General features: G+C 34.0%; 4 protein-coding genes, 1 long non-coding RNA gene and 1 pseudogene across 6 annotated transcripts in view; 2 read left to right on the top strand and 4 right to left on the bottom strand.

Moving 5' to 3' along the window:
• Positions 1–21,454, bottom strand: part of LOC125214644 (uncharacterized) — a 63,388-nt gene that overhangs the window by 21,762 nt on the left and 20,172 nt on the right. The gene's annotated exons all lie outside the window — the stretch shown is intronic.
• On the bottom strand, positions 67–3,192 carry LOC125213538 (gamma carbonic anhydrase-like 2, mitochondrial). The gene is made up of 2 exons (XM_048114139.2): positions 2,698–3,192; positions 67–658 (listed from the first exon to the last, which is right to left on the bottom strand). The coding sequence occupies exons 1-2, from the start codon at positions 3,074–3,076 to the stop codon at positions 282–284; spliced, it is 756 nt and encodes a 251-aa protein (XP_047970096.1). The 5' UTR covers positions 3,077–3,192; the 3' UTR covers positions 67–281.
• Positions 3,589–5,887, bottom strand: LOC125213537 (CBS domain-containing protein CBSCBSPB5-like; annotated as a pseudogene). The gene is made up of 8 exons (XR_016137098.1): positions 5,831–5,887; positions 5,663–5,748; positions 5,525–5,583; positions 4,989–5,110; positions 4,801–4,931; positions 4,431–4,517; positions 4,262–4,351; positions 3,589–4,059 (listed from the first exon to the last, which is right to left on the bottom strand). The product of XR_016137098.1 is annotated as a CBS domain-containing protein CBSCBSPB5-like (transcript).
• Positions 6,212–7,455, bottom strand: LOC125209664 (glucuronoxylan 4-O-methyltransferase-like protein (DUF579)). Its single transcript, XM_089068066.1, has one exon. The coding sequence runs from the start codon at positions 7,402–7,404 to the stop codon at positions 6,502–6,504; it is 903 nt and encodes a 300-aa protein (XP_088924192.1). The 5' UTR covers positions 7,405–7,455; the 3' UTR covers positions 6,212–6,501.
• LOC148930459 (uncharacterized) lies at positions 8,010–9,687 on the top strand. The gene is made up of 3 exons (XR_016136966.1): positions 8,010–8,802; positions 8,873–8,961; positions 9,049–9,687. It is a non-coding gene; the product is annotated as an uncharacterized LOC148930459 (long non-coding RNA).
• LOC125211438 (protein transport protein Sec61 subunit gamma-1) lies at positions 12,437–14,258 on the top strand. Its single transcript, XM_048111232.2, has 3 exons — positions 12,437–12,652; positions 12,737–12,865; positions 14,103–14,258. Exons 1-2 carry the CDS (start codon positions 12,559–12,561, stop codon positions 12,850–12,852), a joined length of 210 nt encoding a protein of 69 aa, XP_047967189.1. The 5' UTR covers positions 12,437–12,558; the 3' UTR covers positions 12,853–12,865; positions 14,103–14,258.

Below are 21,454 nucleotides of genomic sequence, written 5' to 3'. Positions count from 1 at the left end.
ATTCTTTATTGGATCGAAAACCTCTTTTCCAATCAAAAAATAAAATAAAAATCGAACCGCCATATATGATTGTATGGAACATTCAACAATTGCAACCAATAAATCATTATGCAACAGAGTAAATGTTATTTTTAAGTTACAAAACATTATGCATAAGCCAAACATCGAAAAGGATCAAAGGACTCGTGGCCTAAAAAATAATGAGCAGACAACTTCAGTAGCATCGGTCTCGTGGTTGCTTATTTCTGTCAAAAGAAGAGCATATCATCACATCACACACTTCAGATGGAAATACCTAGAGATTTCTTCAACTTTTCAACTTCCAAATATACAGTCGAATATGGCAAAAACTCAGAGCAGTAGCTTCTGCTCAGGTCGTTTATAGCGACAGCAAGTTTGGGGATCTCGAGTGTTTCTTCATGAGTCAAAGCCCTCACAAACTTTGCAGGATTGCCTGCCCACAACTCCCCACTCGGTATTCTCCTTCCTGGAGGAACCACAGACCCAGCCTCAAGGATGGAATGCGTTTCCACCAAGGAACCTTCCATGAGGACTGAGTGCTGCCCAATGATGCATTCGGGCTCAATTGTGCAGGAGCGCAACAGACTGTATGCGCCAATTGTGACAAACCTCTCAATTAGTGTTTCAGCCGGTAACCCTGTCAGAGATGCAATATTTTTTCAGCTCATGCTATATGCACAGCCATCTCAACATTGCTTTAATAATTCCAGAAAAGGAGAATACTGAGTGAATTAGGTAGGTATCTATGGTATAACTTAAAAGAGGAATGAGAATACAAGATAAATTTAATAGCAAAAAACAACATCCAAATAAAAGGCAAAGAGTTCACAAAAACGATAGAAAAACCAAGCCATGTGGAATGAAAAGTGCCTTTATTAGCTAAAACATTCAGTGAACCAGAGAAAATGAGCAGCTGAGATTGATAAGTAGAGGAGAGACTGAGGAAGCTGGAAGGGCAGAAGAGCATAATTAAGCCATTCGGAACCTAGGTAGCAAGCGACAATTTTGTTACTTATCAGACATTCTCCACAAAAACTCACCTACTTTAAATGTATTGTGGCCTATCAATTTTCATTCACAACTAAAAAAACTTATCTCCAATATAAAATTAAAAATTACTTGAGTTTTTTTCTTAATAAAAGTTAAGTCTACAAGTATTAGCTTGAGACCTTCAGATATCAATTTTGAATGGTATGCAAATGCCATTTCATATTAATACCCAATGGAGGTCCGTGTTGAGCATAAAAGTCCATGCTGTTGTCCCACCTCCCAGCCGAGCACTAACCCTTGTGCGCCATGAACTAGCACTTAAGGCCTAAAAGGTGCACATAATTCGAGAACCTGTCAACTACAAGCAGCATATAGCCAATATAGGCCAAAAGTGGTGGTTTGGCAATGAATCCCATTTGAATTTCGTACAGAGCATAGTGAAGTATTTCTCCGTTTGCGCGAAATCCAAGCCATCCTGGTGACTGTCATTATCAGGGAAGTCGACTAGTTTTACTCACCTCTGAAGACCATAATCAAACTGAGAAACCCTCAGGTGATGAAGTGGCCACATTGATGCCTCCACATCTCAAGGTAGACAACATCTCAAATTTTTACAACTTTACCAATTGAGGCAGCCATTTAGCAAACATTTGATACCATGTCTCCTGTACCCTCACAAGCATGGATCGACTAAGAGAGCAGAAAGTTCATGGAAGAGGTCAAATGTCTAACTTAAGGAACTGTTCTTTATAAAAATCACATGTTCACTACACTAACTAACTTCCCAACTGAATTGATGAAGTATGTAGGAAAAGAATAAGTTAAAAGGAATTAAGAAAGTTGATGATTTTCATCTACCAAAAATATAGTAATATACATCAATATTCTTTCATTAAATTCTAACAGGGGTTACCACTGATGTAAGTCATGATAGATTTTCTGAACTTATGCTAAAAGAACACTCCCAAGACAATTGGTTTTACTTGTACCTTCTTCCTTATGACACAACTGGGAAGGTGTTTTTACATGGGATAATGGAAGAGGAGCAATGCATAAAGAGAATACTCATAACAGATTAATTTCTCAGGAATTGTTAGGAAAAGATTGAGCAATCTCAGAAAAAGCTCTTGTATAGTAGGCAAAACAAATGATTTCCCTTGCATAAAGATTTGAAGTCGATTGACCACGTCTCCGATGAATATACACCAGACATAACAATTTGCCTTGTTTTAAAGGTAAATCGGATATAAAAAGAATTCCCATAGCCACAAACACATAGAAGAAACTGTTAACATGTTAGAGATTAAACACTGGTAGCTGGGAACAGTTCAGGGTAAGTGAGTAAGTCTGAGAATCTGGAAACCCATATATTTTAACTTGAGAATTAATTTTCCAAAACTTCAACAATTAATAAATCAATAATTATCCAAAACCATGAGAAAACTTCATCCAATTACATGACCCTAAACTGGAAGAAGCCCCAATCTGGGTAGATTCCTTTAAAGTATTGCAAATATGCTGCTGCAAATAGCTTGCTCTAAATGCTTACATGATAAATTTAGCATAAAAGAAGGGAAAACAGACAAACAATTACACCCACAAACAGCCAAAATGTTGATGAATAACCCAAATGTGAAGAGCAGGAGTACAACCATTAATGCGCAAGGTACAAGATTAAAAGCTGACCTGTGGGAGAAGACCAAGCGGCGTGTATAACACAGCGCTCCTGCACATTGGAACAGAAGCCAACGGAAATCTTGTTGAGGTCGCCGCGCATAACGGTGCCGTTCCAGACGGAAGCGCCGTCCCAGACCACGACTTGGCCGGCCAAGACGACGTTGGGCGCCACATAAGCGTCGACGGCGATCTTAGGTGCCCACTGCCCCAAAGGTATGGTATTTCTCTGGCCCCTGTAGTCCCATTTCACCCGATCGGCCGACTCCCTGATGATCGGCGCCGGGTCGTGGGCCAATTGAGCTGCTTCAGCAGAGAGAGCACGCCTCACGAGAGTGGAGGTGAGGGTGCGGGGCACAAGTCTTCTGGACATTCGGGCTACAGTCGCCATTTCAGTCAGAGAGAGTAAAAAGTGGAAGGAAATGGTTTGGAAATAAATGGAAATTGAGCTATAGAGTAAAGCTCTGTCAAATGGGAAAGGGCTTATTCAGGAGTTGCCATTCATTTTTTTAAAATTAGTAATTTGCGGAAATTTAAGATTAGATAAATCAATATGTACTCCTAATAATTATCAAATAATTCAAATATATTACTCCACTACATAATAATATCAACATAAAAATACAAAGCCAAGGGCATGTTGTGATATTCACAGATAAGGAGCTCATGAAGATGTACATGTTCGTTGAAGATACTGTCGTCGGCAATGAACCGACAGGGTAATTCCCGTTATGGAGGCCAAGGAGATCTGGCTGCTTGGTATACGATTGTCGGTCATCCATGATGGCGCGGGTCACGATATTGTCAAGCCGTGATGGAGGGTTCATCGATCCTAGATGGTGCATCGGTGACGCGTTTCTTTGTGTGAAATGGAAAAATGTTTTCAACCAACTTGCAACGGAGTGTTAAAACAAAAATGACTCTTTTCACTACAAATAGAAAGTTGACATGTATCTGCAGTTCCAGTTACAACATTCACATGTTCAGTTTCTGAATGAAGATACATAGCTGCAAAGATGCACCCCAAGAATAGCAACGATTTTTTGTCATAATCACCTCTACTTATTGTAAAACACAATCATTTTTTTCTTGTTAGATTGAAGTATATCCACCAGATATGAAAACTCAAAGATACCACAGCCACACTATGTTCCCTTTTTGTCTTCCAACTCCCCGAGCAAAGTGTATACGGAATCAATTTCCAGGTCGCCTCAAAAATGCCAAAACGCCTAAACCAGCAACAAAGGCAACCCCCGCAGCCACACTGCTGTATGCTGAAGCCCAAGCATCAGCTCGAGCATATTCCATATCTTTCAACTTGGATCCCATCCGCGGACGGGCTGCACTGGAATACTCTAAATGCAATTTCAATCCCTGTTCATGTTACTAGGTGAATTTATCATTTCCTTTCTTTCCAGTCAGGTCATACACACAGCATGCGTTTAGCATAACGGAGGAGAATACACATAAAAACCAGGTGGGACAAACTTGAAAGAACTTCACAAATGGATGCAAAAGTTTCAAGTATAAGAACTAATCCTTTTAAAAAACAAAAAAAAAGTTAAAAAAGACTGACCTTCCAACCAGCTAGCCTAGCATGATCAACAGCTGCTTGAAGGTCATTATTGGATGCAAGTACGACCTTGTCCTTGTCTTCATCTTCATACTACAGAATAATGGCCATCCAAAATTAGAATTCAAAATACAGAAAATAAAAGTCAGGCAGAGGTAAGAGCACATCCTACCAGAATATGTGGAAGGATTTCACGGTCAATTTCATCTCCTAATCTCTGAAGGATTTGCTGCTATAAGGCCAGTCAATTTCTGTGTATCTAAACAAAACAGCGAGTGTCCATGATGCAAAGAGCATCTAAGCAATATATATTCCAAATGACAAAAGTACAAGACATAATTTTCAATCATTTGAACTTATTTAGTGTCAACACATAAAATCTCCGTACATAATACGTTTGAATCATATATAGATAGAGTATATACATATATATTGTGTCTTCATCTGGAGCGCAACAGTTGAAGTGGTAATTATGAGAACCTAAAACTATACATGGATACCGAGACTATATTTTTTCACTAAAAAACAGATTGAAAAACTACCACATAAAAATCTATGCATCCGTCCTTTTCCATCTTGAATCTTGAAAGAAAACGTAGTGGAGGTGGAAGTAGAATAAGCAACAGATCGACCGACCTCTCCTGCATCAGATGGCATCTTCAAGGAATTCTCACTGAAATATCATCAGAAACTGTAAAAAAGTAGCAACAATCAAGAATTGTGAATCGACAGTGAAGTGCAAAAACTCCTAGTGTCATCATCGTCATCTGGGGTAAATTCCATTGCAGAATCCCAAAAGTTTTGCAACATGGTGTTTGTGGCCTCAACATTGACTGTGGCGGTACTCCCAACCTGGAAAAAAGAAATCAATGATCAATTTGAGCATAAAATCTTTAGAAAGTACATAATGCTACAGTATAGATTTTTAGAATCAAAATAATCAGATCTGTTCAAAGTAATAGAAACTGTGTGTGTTATTTTATCTTAGTTCTGGTGTTGAAACAAAATTGCAGAGATAATCATTCTCTGTTCACCCAATCCATAAGAACATAGCTCATGCAAAAGTAAAGTTGGCGTGGATTTCAATGCTAGCAAAAGAAATATGAAATCAAATGTCATACTCAATTTCTTCTTCTGAACTACAAGCACATAAGCAAATGTAACATTAGTTATTAAAGCAGTAAATTTTTAGGTCCAGCATGTTTCTATGTTCAAATCATTTGATCTTCGAATCAACTCATCTGTGCAAGGAAGAGATTGACTTACTGTGGCTATGGCAGCATGAGTTATATGAAGCACATCAAGAACAGCTACGGCCACTCCTTCTATATCATTGCCATAAACTATTAGATCTGGAATTGACAATCCTCGAAAATCTCCACTACATATTATGCTGAGATGTACCTTTATCAACAACTGGAAGGTGCAAAAATTTTCCCATCACGCATGGTATGAAGTGCATCAACAATAGGTTTATCAACTGTAGCACACTCTGGATTAGGTGTGTGATGTCAGCATGCCATCCAATTTACCCAGAACACTGGCTACAGGAGAAAGAAAGTCAAAGTTTACCTTCTCTACTAAAGAAGACCCTGGAGGAAGATCTTGAGCCATGACTCTCATCAGCATGTCTTTCGAACTAAAACAAGTATTGTACATAAGTGAGTACTCAAATTATACTCCATAAAGATACAAAATTTCACACAGCAGTTGTCATTCAAATTTGCATTTTCTAAACGAAGGGAAAGCTCACCTATGTATTCCTCGTGGTTTGTTTTCTGAAATAACAATGGCAGACAAAATCAACCAGCTATAAATCCATCAGAAATCGAAAATTGAACCACAAACAATCATCCGCTGAGAAAATATAGCTGTTTCGGCCATCAATCATCACAGTTGAATTAGCAAAAATGAGGATTTTTGGGGAGGATAAATGTGGCCGAAAAAGAAGAATAGAAAGAAATGATATTAGCAGTTACGAATGTCGAAAATATGGGCCCAATTGGGCTTCGAATAACTTTGGATCTCAGCCCAATACATTACAACAATTGACATTTGTTATTCACGCGTCTTCATCTGATTTCTGTTGATTTTCTGAATCCAATTTGGCATGTGTTTAGTTTATCTGTTTGATTGGTTACTGTTATTGCATACATTGCATTCTTATATGTTGATCCAACCTCCAACCTTCCTTTCTCTACTAATTAACTGGATTACACTTTATAATAGTACTATAAAAAATCTCATGGTGTGCAGAAGGTGGTTGCATTAGTCTTTTTCCCTATTCTGAAATGCCAGAATCTTCCCTTTGATGAAACCAAATTCTCCTCACACAAGAACTCCCACGAGAACCACTTCTCGATCATCCGATCCACATCATGCACCACAACATGACTACTACTATTACTATTACTGTTTCCTCTTCTTGCAAGCACGCCAGCCGTGTAGATGGAGGCCATTCTACCGGGAGAATAAGGCCCCCCTCCATCCGGCCCATCCACCACCACCACGTCCCACATCGTGTCATACACTTCCCCCGGGAGGTTCGTCATTGCCAGGCTGCATCTCGACGTTTGTGACTCTGGCAAACACTCTGGATTCCCTCTTGCATCCCTGAGCAGCTGGTAAGCCTCTGATGCCCTCGTGCTGTACATGATCTTGTGAACTCTCGTGTTGTTAGGCCTCGTTATGCTTGTGCTCGTGCTTCTGCTGTCTAGATAATCCTCAAGGAAGACGGTTGCTCCACCGCTGTTCATAGAAGCTATACTTGAGTACTGATTCGCACTTCCGAAAACTAGGACGTTGCAAGGGGCTAGCCGGGAGAAGAGATCTAAGATAAAGCGCGTCTCCTTCAGTGTTGGACCGGTGCCTTTTGTAGATATGGAGTTTCTTGTCAAGGGAGGTTGTGAGTTATAAGAGTGGTGGATCAAGGCCGCGGAAGGTAGGGATAGGGAGAACTGCGCGAAGATGCTGATGTTGAGAAGGCGGAAGATGGAAGCGGTGCAGAGAATGAAGAGTAGAACTAGGATGATCTTCTTCTTGATGAATTTCATCCCAACTTTGCCCTGCTTTAGATGCTTGGGACGCGGATGCGGAGAGAGGCGTGGGAGCAGAGGAGGATGGTAGTGTGTTACATGTGGTGGCATTTTTTATCCTATATAAATTATAATGTCACCTCATATTTGTTGTTTGTGTTTCTTGATGGTTTTGGTTTTATTGTGATGGTCAATGATATATTGGTGGGTTGAGTGAGGAAGAAGGGATGCTTTTTTGTTTGCTTTGTTTTCAAGTATTTGTGGCTGTTTAGTCTTTGGTGGTGAGAAGATGATAACTCAATGATATTTGGTTGTGGTTTGTGATCACTCTTTCTATTGCGTAAGCCATTTTTTTGGTGCTGTGCTGTTATGGTTTGTTGCAGGGAGACTATCAATCAGCACCCACCCTATTTACCTAATTCTTTATCCATATTTTGCAAACTTTGTTTTCTCTATTATTTATCATCTCCCATCTTGTGAATGGTCAGTTGATCATGGTGTCTAATCTTTTGTTTTTCTCGGCAGCCGTTGTCGATATTCATAATACTCTTTTGAAATAATTACAGTAACAAGTGGAATAATATGGTCAAATGCATGATTAAGCTGTGAAACTGATGATGAAGTGATGATTAGGGGAGGAGTAAAATCAAGACAGTCCAAAAAAGGAGGATATGCAATGGCAATGGGAATGGTTGGTGGCAGGTGTGTTATGAAGCTATTCTCTAAATCTTGCATCTCATTTTATATTACTATAATGTTTCTTGGGATAGCTTTTCAAAATATAATGCCACATAACAACTAATTTGTTACGCAGACATTTCTGTAATTTTACATTGCATATTTCTCTTTATACCTAAAGACATTATCTTTTACCAAACCTCAAGACTATATGTAAACATTTTTTTATCCTCTACCTAATCTAATTATGTATACCCTGCTGGTTCCTTCTTAATTGGCCTTCACATCTCTCACTCTCCATGTCAAAACTTTGCAGGCTGATTTACTGTTTACCAAGTCAATCAGTCACACAAATATGACATATTCTTGTCAAATTTTTATCTTTCACAAACATGGGTTGATTTGTCTTATGAGATTTTCCAAGTTGTTGGGTTGAAGTTGTGTGACTGAGAGAGAGTTTCATGGCTCTACTGATCTTGACTTGGTCCTGCTGGAGTAAGGTCTACTTTAATTAATCAATCAGAAATCACAAATAGCTATTTGTATAGTTTTCACAGTTGAACTAGGAATATTACTGCATGTTTGGTGCTAATTACACATCCAATACTCAATCAAAGCTCATCACTCTATTTCTGCTCCACATTTTAAAACAATCAATCAAACCTAGCATGTCCCTCTCAGTTTCTAACTCTATACAACAAGCCTATTGCATAAAAAATCCGAAAACAAGAGTGACGGAATCATTTTTATTTTGCAAGAAAAATTCTGTCTCAATATGCAAGATTCATCAGTTTATGGGCAGGGAAAGATGAGAAACATGCTGTTATGAAGGTAAAAACATGATCATTCTTGAAACTTGAGATACAAAAAGTCCCATGATTGATATATTCTTGAAATTCAGGCAGCAAAAGAAGAAGACATGAGAAAAGTCTTATTCAGTGCAACAAAATCACCAACTGAAAGTGGCAGACCAAGCAGCATTGTTTTAAGGTAAGACCAACAAATTTTTCACTTGTTTATCAGTAAACCAACTCAGAAACACATCTGATTTCACTTGCATTTGGGAAAATGAAACAGAAAGCTAATAGAGTAATACCACCTCATATAAAAGCCATATCAAGTATCAACGCTCCATGGCATGGACCTTCATTAATCAGGACCGATAACTCCGACTGAAATGCAATACGTGGCCAAGTACCCAGAGTACTCCAACGCCCTCGACGAAGGAGGAGAGAAAACTGATCTTTATGATCTCTGTCACAGAAAAACTCGAAGAAACCCAACCAGAGACGAAGAAAGCCAACACAGCTTAGTCATTATTTCAGAAGGAAATGCAAGCACACCCCAAAGGGCTGTTTTCTAAGTTCTGCTTGACGCTACAGCATTGGTTATAGGCCAGATTTTGTGCTATGCATATGCTCATTCTTCAAAGGTTACCTGCCTCTTGGCAAGGAGAAAATGCTCCTGACATGTCAGCCTCTTCTGCAGCGGCAAGTCAGTGAAGTTATTCTCTACAAACATGTAAGAACACATATAAGTTTTAGCTATCAAGTTAGAGAGCATTTCGTCTCCTGACTTGCTCAAAGCATCATTTTTTAGATGTAAATCAAAGCAACAATAAAACAACAAGCAGAATGGTGATAGCATTCTTTTTTATCTGAAGAAATTTCCTCTCAAGATCTTAATTTACCTATGAATGTGGAGAAAAGTGATCACTTGATCTTTATCTCTATTCAATGCTATCCAATGATGTTGTGCCATTTAACACAATCACACAGTGGTGCTTGTATATATATTTTTTAAGTATGAACTAGTATTTATTTATAGTATATTACAGTGGTACGTGTTATATTGTTAATCCACCCTTAAATTGTTAATTACAATTAAATAATACTTTATCCGTCCCAGAAGAATATGCATTCTTTCCTTTTTAGTTCGTCCCATAAGAATATGAACTTTCTAATTTTGAAAATTATTTTTTCTCTAATGTGGTGAGACCCATTCTCCATTAACAATACTTTATTACTTTTTCTGTACCTTTCTCTTAGTCTACCAATTTTGCATTAATACTCGTGTGGAACCCAAAGTGCATATTCTTTTGGACGGAGGGAGTAGACATTTGATCTTTAAATCAAGGGTTATGATCATTCAATTCCGAGAATCAGTACAATGAAAAAGAATGTCAATTAGAGTATTTATGTCAATTAACAATAAATTAGTTATAACTTATTTTTAAAAAATATCTCACAATTTTAAATGCATATAACTATCTCAATTTAAATTATTTTTTCACACAACAAATATCAAATTAAAGATAATTTTATAAGGATTCTAACAAGATTTTACTTGCCTATGTTTCGATGTATAAATTTGAAAAAAAAAAAATTTAATTTTCGTATTTTTCATGAAATGTCAATATAGCTATCATAATATGTCCACATAATACATATAAAATGTCAATTCGAAATTGTGTTGGCATATTCAAGACATCGTATTAATATGTTTAATACACTGTATTGACATTGTGATAAAAAACCCTAAATTTGGTAGAAATTCTTATTTTTTAATTTAAATATTAATTAAACGAATTTATACGTGACAAATTATAGACCACTAAATCTCTAAAGATCATAGATCTCTAATTAGTTGTATTAGCATTTAGGAAGAGTTAGCAATTTATCACATCTTATATTATAATAATACCAAAATTAGTATTCCCTCCGTCCTATTATGGTTTTCCGAGATTTTATGCAATGTTGTTTTATGAGTTAATTAAGAGTAAGTAAAGTAAAAGAATGGAAAAAATAGAGATGATTCATTTTTAATGGGACAATCCAAAGAGAAAAATATTTCATTTTTAATGAGACAAAGGAATTACTAGTATTTTCTGTATTCTTAAAATAGACAAAATTTGTTACTCCTTCCGTCCCTTAAAAATAAAGATATTTAGGATGAAATAAGTTTTAAGTATATAATTGATAAAATATGATAGAAATATAAAAAAAGAATTATTAAAATATATTAGCACGAAATGGGACACACCTCATTTAAAAGAAGTAAGTTATCAGAATAATTGAAGTAAATATTTTTATAGAACTAATTGAAAAATCTATATTTTTGTAGGACGAAAGGATTAAAATTGAGACAAAAATATTTCTTTCTCAAATATGGTTGTAAAACTCGGTGTTCGCTATTATATACTCCCTCCGTTCGCGAATAAGAGTCCCGTTTTTTCATTTTAGTCCGCCCGCGAATAAGAGTCCCGGTTCACTTTTACTATAAATGGTAATAGGGTCCCACCTTCCACTAACTCATTCAACTCACATTTCATTTAAAACTAATATATACAAGTGGGACCCCTATTCCACTAACTTTTTTCCACTCACTTTTCTTAACACTTCTTAAAACCCGTGCCGCCCATGAATGGAACTCCTAGTGACGCGGAGAGGATCACCTCATTCAAATGATACACCATTTCATCCTACACTAATAAAATAATGACATGTGAATATTCTATAAATTAACAAAATAAAAGACTAAAAGTTTAATTACGATGATACATATCCTCATACACATTTAATGCCATGTAATCCCCCACACAGCTGCCAAAAAAACTGCGATAAATTAATATCAAGGTTTCACCATGCTAAACGTTTAACAAGTCTTACACTAAATAAAAGTTTCACCATGAAATTAACAACTCCTACACTAAATAAAGGTTTCACCATTCTAAAAACCACAAAATGTCAAAAGCTCTCCAGTCTCCATTATAAATTGGATGAACGAAACATTCAATTTATCAAGAATTTTCTTTTAATTAAATTTTAACTTCTAGATAAAAAAACTCTCATACTTATCATATTCTCATCCAATGTCATTTATTTTTAGTACTGCCTCATAAAAAGTTAAAACCAATTACATAAAATATTTTGATAGATATTTCGATCCTTTATTATATTTTTTATGCATTTAACTTAGAGAATTAGAAGGAAGAAGAAACACGTAATACCAATTAAGTTTAAAATAAGTCACGAAATTAAGTAATAGTACATAGTTGTAAACGTAAATTAATCGGAGCTAACCTTCCTTGCAGACGAAAAACAAAGTTTAACAAAAAAGAAAAAAAAAGGGGATTTACGTTTATGATTTTTAATGAGAATTAAATAAATGAAACCTCTAGGGTTTAAATTTTAGGTTTTAGTGTGTTATTTCCTTTTTTAAAGAATATATATATGGCATTAAACTATTGATGTATGAGGATATGTATCATCATAATTAAACTTTTAGTCTTTTATATTGTTAATTTAAAGAATATCCACGTGTTATTATTTTATTAGTGTAGGATGAAATGGTATATCATTTGAATGAGGTGATCCTCTCCGATTATAAATATCAATTAATTTTCAGGGGTATATAAGGAACTTCATTCAGCGTCATACTTCGTTGACTTCAACCAATCTGCAGTCCCCAACTGGTTAGGAAAATATTTTGCCCCTTTCCCCAATATAAAACCCTCACTTCGTCTTCAATCCGAATCAATTTTATAGATCCAGGCGAAGAAGTAAAGAAATCGAATTCTATCTGGAAATGGATGCTCTGGATTCAGTTTTCGATCCATTGAGAGATTTCGCCAAGGACAGCGTTCGTCTCGTCAAGCGATGCCACAAGCCTGATCGCAAAGGTAATATTCCTCTTACTTTGATTTTAGCTTCTTATTTTAGGCGAGAGATTTGACCTGATCTTTTGAAATTTGATTATCCTGTAGAATTCACCAAGGTAGCCACTCGGACAGCTATAGGGTTCGTCGTGATGGGATTCGTTGGTTTCTTCGTCAAGTTAATTTTCATTCCAATCAACAATATTATTGTTGGTGCTGCTTGAATTTTGTTCCTAGGTACAGTCCCTTTCTCTAATTGCGCCTTTGTACTCGTTTAATGTAAATGCACGGCTTCAACCTTAGTTGTGGCCTCGCTTTTTGATTTTAGCCGTTTCTCTTTCTGTTACTGTCGATTGTGTTATATCATGAACTAGCTAGTGGTGGAGTGATTATTCGGAATAAGTGAAAAATCAATACGTTGTACATTAATTTTTATATGGAATGAGATCTATGAATCAATAAAGCCCCATCCTTTTAGATTATTATGTGCTGAACTTTGTCTAGTTCTAGTGCTTGCTATGAAACAGAGAAAATAGTATGAGAGCTACAGAGCTTGAAGGCTTACAATTGTTTGAAGTGTCAGAAATTCTAGGAACTGTCAACGTAGATCGAAAGAGAAATTTTATAATTCATAGATCAAGAGAAATTCCATGTGTTGTTTAGCACTGGTATATGTTGGACCTGTTTTTACACCTTGACTTGGGGAAGCTATCTCATTCTTAACATGTTGGAAAATGCCCCTTTTGGCTTTTTAGATAGATTTTTCCTAGTAAACAATGTGAAAAATGAGAGTTGAGGCTGTAGTGTTTAAGAGGGAATTCAAAGACTTTACCTTATCATATTTATGAATTGCTATTAGTTTTCTTACATGATGTATAGACTAATTGGAGCGGGGTGAAGTATATTTCTTGCTTGATTTGAATGGTGCAAGATTAGATACTAAGATTTTGTTAGTATATTCACAATATCTATAAGCCATGGAGGAAGCTTCAAATGTCAAAGCTGTTGAAGAATAAATAGTATATTGAAGCAAATCCTCATATGTTTTTTTTGTTTACTCTAAAGCTGCTTCGAACCTTGGATATCAGTAATATGAAAGAAAATTAATTAAAGAACAGCTAGTTGAGCAGCGAGGAAAAACATTGTTAGTTGGAAAATTGATGATTTTCACAATCATCTTTTCTCAGAATACAAAGAACTGATACTTGGATTATATTCAATGCTGTTAAAAGCACTTTAATGAGATTAAATCATAATGTGGTAGGGTTTTACATCAACAGTTGCCTCGCAAGTTATATTGATTTGTTACTTCTCACAAGTTATATTGATTTGTTACTTTGTTGGTCATCACTCACTAAACATGCTCACTTGCAACAATTAGAGTGATTTGCACATGCTAGCTCTGCAGGTATGATATTATTAGGTTGTGTATAAAGATTAGTCCCACTAATAGAAACAATTCTTTGAAGTGCAGGCTTCCACAGCTAGAATGAGAACCCTGGTCAACAATCAGATAGCGGTGAAGATCGGTTGCTCGGAACATTATTTGATCAGTTTTGTCATATTGTACAACTTCTTCTTAATCTTATGCACGATATTGTAAACACTTGCAATACATTCTACTTCTACATTCTGTTTGCCTTGTTGAGTTTAATTTTAGTTTTTTGTTTGAGGTATTTAAATAATTTTAATTATTTTATACAACTATATTATTATTATTATTTAGAAAATTAATAATTGATTAGATTTTCTAATATAATTTAAATGTTAATAGTACTTAATTATGTCGCATGATCTTTTAGCATGCGTGATAATTAATTTCTAGGGGATGTAATCAATTGCTAACTAATTATCAATCCCAAATTGAGACCAATTTTCAACCATTAGATTAGAAGATCTTGTGGTTAATATAATGCCAAGTGTAATATATTTTAAATTTAAATAATTATTAATTAAATTAAAAGGGTATTAATGTCAAATCCTATATGTAGTAATTATAACTAACTTCTTTCCCTCTTCTCAAAATCATCTCAAATCTTTAAATTTACGTAACTCTCTCAATTTAAATTATTTTTTCGCAAAAAATATATCAAATTAAAGATAATTTAATAAGGATTCCAACGAGATCTCAATTGCATATGTTCCGACGATGTTCGGATGATGAAATTTGATATTTTTTATTTTAGTTTTCGTAAATGTTGATACCCAGATTTTTATCAACAAATACATCAAAAAATCTCAATAAAACCATGTAAAAATCTCAATAAATATGTGTTGATATTTTCTTGTACTAATGTTGATATTCTTATATCATATTGTTGATATTTGTAATACACAATGTTGATATAAAAAAACACCCACGAAAATTATCATATGATAACATAATGACGATATTACCCTTTTGTTGATATTTTGTCTACTATTTATTGAGATTTGTGAGCTTTAATCTCATCCACTCATTTTAAAATCCAAGGGTGGAGATTTAGTCTTGATTTTGGATTAGGGTGCTATAAGCATTAGAATAAGACCCCAATTTATAGAATATTCATATCTTAAAAGTATAATGAACATATCACACTACTTAAAAATTTTATTAGTTAGTATTTATTAAGATTAGTATTACACCCGTGCTATGCGCAGACTCGTGCTATGCGCAGATAATGATATTTTAAAATATTAATTTCTGATCATAAATGAATTTAATAAAAATTAGAATCGATATTATATTAAAATTGTAAATAAAAAATATACAGTGTAATAACAATGAAAAAAATAAGCAACAAAACTTTAGTTAATATGAGAATTAAAAGTATATACAATAATGCATTTGAAACATTGAAACATAATCAATTTGAAACAATTTACTCCATAATATAATAGAAAACACATTCCAAGCCGACGGGATTTGTGTCCAAGTTTATTGAATTACATGGTTTCAATATCTTCATCTGAATTATGATCAGAATATTACTCCTAATAACATAATAATCACTCAAAAAAAGTGTATAAAATAAATGAATATAAATGTACTACTCCCTCCGTCTCAAGGAAGATAACCCCTTTCTTGGGCGGCACGAGATTTTATGCAGTTATATTTTGTTTGATAAGAGGAGAGAGTAAAGTAAGAGAGAGGCAATAAAGTAGAGATAAATGTGTTTCCATTTTAAGTAATGGGTCATCTTAGTTGGGATAAACCAAAAAGGAAAGTGGGTCATTTTCAATGGGACGGAGGGAGTATTATTATTAGTAAAGAGTTAAAACAATGCTTTTATAAAAAAATTCAGTGATGCAGAAGATAATAAGGAAGCGAGTTATAAGCTAAAAAAAGAATTACTAATTCTAATATTCTTTGAAGGTGTGGAATGGTTTCATGGCATCAAGCTTTCCTCCTATGGTAAGAGTCAAAATGGTATGCTTGAGTTCTATAAGGTAAGTAGATATGCGTGGATATCTAGCTTTAAAATGACATATTTATATGCTAAAATATTATGCACGTAACCCTTGTAAAACCTCTCACTCACTTCACTTAATATAGGCCCCATTTTGTATTAATCGTGTGATTACCATTTTTAATTTAATATAATTAATCTTGTAAATTTCTCCAAATTTAAATAACATAGTAAAACCTCTCACTCACTCCACTTAATCACAAGTTTTTAATCAAATCACATAGTAAAACCTCCCAATCACACTTAATCAAACGTTTAAATGGCATTGAATTATACATTTTTAATTTAATATAATTTTTTAAATTAAATGGCAATCTTGTAAATTTCTCCAAAACTCCACTTTTATATATTGTATAGATTTTTTAGTATTTTAAAATATTTTATTTTTAATCCATGATATTTAGAACATTTTTATTATTATGATTATTGTTGAGTGGCACGGGATTTTAAGAAGTGTTGTTAGATGAAATAAAGTAGAGAGGAAAAAGGTAGTTGAATCTTTTAATGAGAAGGGAAGAGAGAAGATGTTATTTCCAAAATTGGAAAGTGGTCATCTTAATTGGGACAAACAGAAAAGGAAAGGTGGTCATGTTAAATGGGACGGAGGGAGTACTTCATATCATATACTCCCTTCATCCTACAATAGGAGTCACATTTGATGTGACCATGAGTTTTAAGAAATGTAAAGAATAATGAATTGAAAAAAGTTAGTGGAATATGATGTCTAATTTTTTATATTGGTTTTATAATAAAATATGAGTGAAGTGAGTTAGTGGAATGTGAGACCTACTTACCATTTATGGTAAAAGTGAAATGTGACTTTTATTGTGGGAATGACCGAAATGATAAAATGTGACTCTTATTATGGGATGAAGGGAGTACTATTTCTCCGTCCCATTAAATATGCAACATTTGCTTTTCGGCACGTGATTTTATGTATTGTTGTTTTGTGAGTTAATGATGAGAGAGTAAAGTAAGAGAAAAGAGAAAGTAGAGAGAGGATTGTTTCCATATTTAGAAACGTTTCATTTTTAGCGGGACAAACTAAAAAGGAAAACGTTTCATTTCTTATGGGACAGAGGAAGTATATTATTGTTACTCCATTACTCCCTCCGTCCCATTTTAATAGTCCCGGTTTACCACTTTTTTGGATGTCCCACTTTAGGATTTCCGATTGAAATATTCCATAAACAGTAATAAGCCTCACATTCTACTAACTTTTTTTCATTAACATTTTATTATAAAGATTAAAGTCCACTTTTGGTCCTCTACATTTGCCCTAAAAAAAATTTTGGTACCTTACATTAAGTTTTTGACCTTTTGGTCCCAAACATATTGTTTTGGACCAAAAAAGCCCTTTTCAGTTAAAATAAACGGTCAAAGTGTTTGACCAACTTAATAACTTAATTACTCCCTCCGTCTCACAAAAAATGTCACACTTGTGAGACGACACGAGATTTTAAGAGGTTTTGTTTTGTGTTTTAAATGGAGATAGAAAATATAATTTTTATATTCATGTGAGAGAGAACTTTTTTCAAAAAGGGAAATGTGACATCTTTTATGAGACAAAAGAAAAAGAAAAGTGTGACATCTTTTGTGGGATGGAGGGAGTATAATTTATTTAATCTAATTAACTTACTTAATTATCATTATAAATTAAAAGATAAAAAAAATATTACTATTATTTTAAGAAACAATTAACATACGGGATCCTCTCCATTCATATTTCATACACCCACTTTCCCCAATTTTAACTTAGTAAATTGAAATTTCACCCCAAATCAAAAAGTCGTAGATCGTCTTCTCCACAGCGTCGGGAACATGGAGGGCTGGTTTAACTGTAGCGGTGGCGGCGAACGTGACCTCCGTATAGCATATGATAGACAAAAGACGGAAGATGGAAGCGTTGAACCTCATCCTCTGCCACGAAATCCTTCTCCTCCTCTGCCGAGATATCGGCCTCCCTCGCCAAATCTTCCACAGCCGCTGAACACAGATTAGTTCAATTTATTAGGGTTCAATCAATATTGGAATTTGATTTGTTATACTACTGTCAATATACTATTAGGGGAGTGATCAATTGCTAACTAATTAGCAATCCCAAATTAAGACTAAATCTTAGCTATTAGATTAGAAGATCTTGTTAGAGTTTGTATACTAGAAATCACTTTTGGAGTGATTGAATACTGTAAAACTCTTATTTTATTTTCCAAGGAATAAAACAGATTATTTTTGTCATAATGTTGTTATGTTTTAAATTTAATGAATGTTAATTGCATGTTTAAATGTATAAGTTAACTTAACAAAGTCTAAGTCTTTGTTTTAGTAGACCGGTTGTGGGCGGCGTCCACTTTAAGGTAACACGGTCAGTCCTAAACAAAGAAAAAGAGGAATTTCACAACCTAGAGGAATTAGACTGTCCATCGTGAAAGGTTGCAATGTCAGTCCGCATATTTCTAAGCCTTACTGAAATAAGATGACATTGGTGTGGTATAGCACTGAACGGATCTAACAGCAAGACTTGTCCTTAGGCTATCTACTGAAAGGCGAGGTCTTGATAAATATTTGTTTCTTAATCAATGTAGGTTAGCATTGAGCATACGGTATTGATTATGCATTACTTTGACTTATCAAATGGTGCGGGTTTTTCGCAACCCAATAATCCTGATATATTGGGTAGTGGTGATTAATATCTAGCGGTGCTAGGATTGCTATTATATTGAATCGTGCGTGAGGTGAGTCTCGTTTGATAATGTCCTCAAGAGTAGCGCGAAACAAGGTTTTATTATTCGGAACCTAGCTAGTTGGAGTTTGATTACTCCATGAATAATAAATAAGCGTTTCATGCTAAGTCCACTCTTGGATTTAATAAGAAGTTAATTAATTAAGTCCATAGCAGACATTAATTAATTAATGGATATTTTCATCTTAAGCGCGGGAAATGAAAGTTAAAACGGAAACCCGGATTACTTATAATTTTGGATTTGGATGGGGAGAGTTCACTATTACTTCTGTAGTGGCTGCTCGTAATATTCCAATTAAAGCTTATATTAAATTGTGGGTTCAATTTAATTAGTAAAAAGTAAATTGGATGAGCCCATATCCAAAACCTTCCATAGATCCCTGTCTGGGTCCAAAAAGAACTTAATATAAATAGGATAATAAAGGAGACAGAAAACACACAATTTTTAGACTGCAACATTCGTCCCCCTCTATCCTAGAGGAGCTCGAAATTTTCTCCTATTCGAAAAAGGATTTCTTCTGTCTTCTTTATTTAAGTCCTAGTATTCTGGAGTACAGTTCGGGAACCAGAGAGAAGATCTGTGGTCTAGTATTCAAAGCGTCACGTGGAGAAGCTGCTAGTCATCTTCAATTCTTTGGAGAATTAATTAGGTATTATTTCTACTGCGTAGAAAAGCTTGTTTTAGGTTTCAATATTCTTAAAGCATGATTAATTCAAGTTATGAGCATGATACATGTGAGAATTACACGAATAGATTTTGTCTAAATAATCTACTAAATAGATCTGATTATTATGTGATTTATTTGTGCGATTAATAATTGTTAAATTATGTTAATCTGTCGCACCGCTTCCGCTGCCAGTTCCTTCAGATCTAGTGGTTGAAATAATGCCACATGGATTATATTTTTAATTAAGAAAATTAATAAATAAAATTAGAGGGTATTAATGTCAATTCTCTCTCATTAAAATCATCTTAAAACTTTAAATTTACGTAATTCTCTCGATTTAAATTTTTTTTCGCAAAAAATATATCAAATTAAAGATAATTTTGTAAGGATTCCAACCAGATCTCAATTGCATATGTTCCGACGACGTTCGGATGATGAAATTTGATATTTTTTATTTTAGTTTTCGTAAATGTTGATAACCAGATTTTTATCAACAAATACATAAAAAAATCTCAATAAAACCATGTAAAAATCTCAATAAATATGTGTTGATATTTTCTTGTACTAGTGTTGATATTCTTATGTCATATTGTTGATATTTGTTATACACTATGTTGATATAATAATACATTCACGAAAATTATCATATGATAACATAATGACGATATTACCCTTTTGTTGATATTTTGTCTACTATTTATTGAGGTTCGTAAGATTTAATCTCATCCACTCATTTTAAAATCTAAGAGTAGAGATTTGGTCTTGATTTTGGATTAGGGTGCTATAAGCATTAGAATATGAACCCTACTAATTAGATGAGCAACGTAAATTTCCTTTAATTTGATCAATTTTTATTTGAAGTAAAAAAATATTTTATAAAATTTAATATTAAATTAATTAAGTTAATTAGGTTAATTAGATTATAATTAAGTTATTAAGTTGGCCAAACACTTTGACTGTTTATTTTAACCAAAAGGTCACAAACTTAATGTAAGGGATCAAAAAGAATTTTAGGATAAATGTAGGGACCAAAAGTGGACTTTAGTCTATTATAAAACTAATATATAAAAGTAGGACTCACATTCCACTATCTTTTTTCACCAACTTTCCTTTATATTTCTTAAAACCTGTGCCGAACTCAAATGAGACTATTAAAGTGGGCCGGAGGAAGTATTTTTTATACTCAACTATAAATGCTCCTTCCATCCCTAAATAGAGATCCTATTTAGTTATGACACGGGTTTTAAGAAATGTAAAAAAAAGTGAGTTGAATAAGTTAGTGGAATATGAGTCTCAGTTATATATATATTAGTTATAACCGAATGTGAGTTGAATAAGTTAGTAGAATATGAGGTCTACTTACCATTTATAGTAAAAATGAAATATGACTCTTATTGTGTTATGACACGAGTTTTAAGAAATGTAAAGAAAATTGAGTTGAATAAGTTAGAGGAATATGAGTCTCAGTTATATATAGGAGTATTAGTTATAACAGAATGTGAATTGAATAAGTTAGTGGAATATGAGACATACTTACCATTTATGATTAAAGTGAAATATGACTCTTATTGTGGGACGGATTGAAATAGCAAAGTAAGACTCTTACTGTGTGACGTATGGAGTAAAACTTAAGATAAATTTATGTCAACAAACCATATTAATTAATCATTTTTAAAAATATTTATTCAATGGTACGAGATAAAAAATTAAACAAACACATAATACATGAATAAATTTGAATATAGAGGTTTAAAACTTCTTTGTGAAGCCTACTTCTCCAATTTTATTGGATAATGGTGAAATCCAATAGTTTTGCCTTTTTTTCTAAATTTGATCAATGCTTATAATTTCCTCCAATATAGTATTTCTGAAAACAGTCTTAAAATTTTATATTAGTAAGTATAGTATAAATAAATAAGACATGAAACTTGAGTCGGGTAACAAGGGTTGCATTTGGTTGCGAATG

The sequence above is a fragment of the Salvia hispanica genome, chromosome 3 (genome assembly GCF_029641045.1).
Source record: "Salvia hispanica isolate PSC_SH4W2 chromosome 3, Shi_PSC_v1, whole genome shotgun sequence".
NCBI classification, from domain to species: Eukaryota; Viridiplantae; Streptophyta; class Magnoliopsida; order Lamiales; family Lamiaceae; genus Salvia; species Salvia hispanica.
Note: the sequence above shows the minus strand (reverse complement) of the source record. Positions and strands in the feature narration are given on the sequence as shown.

Excerpts from the sequence above, each read along its gene's own strand:
- LOC125209664 (XM_089068066.1), bottom strand. The coding sequence starts at position 7,404 with ATGCCACCACATGTAACACACTACCATCCTCCTCTGCTCCCACGCCTC.
- LOC125211438 (XM_048111232.2), top strand. The coding sequence starts at position 12,559 with ATGGATGCTCTGGATTCAGTTTTCGATCCATTGAGAGATTTCGCCAAG. Across the intron at positions 12,653-12,736 it reads CCACAAGCCTGATCGCAAAG|AATTCACCAAGGTAGCCACT; the intron begins GTAATATTCCTC and ends ATTATCCTGTAG.
- LOC125213538 (XM_048114139.2), bottom strand. The coding sequence starts at position 3,076 with ATGGCGACTGTAGCCCGAATGTCCAGAAGACTTGTGCCCCGCACCCTC. Across the intron at positions 659-2,697 it reads CGCTTGGTCTTCTCCCACAG|GGTTACCGGCTGAAACACTA; the intron begins GTCAGCTTTTAA and ends CATCTCTGACAG.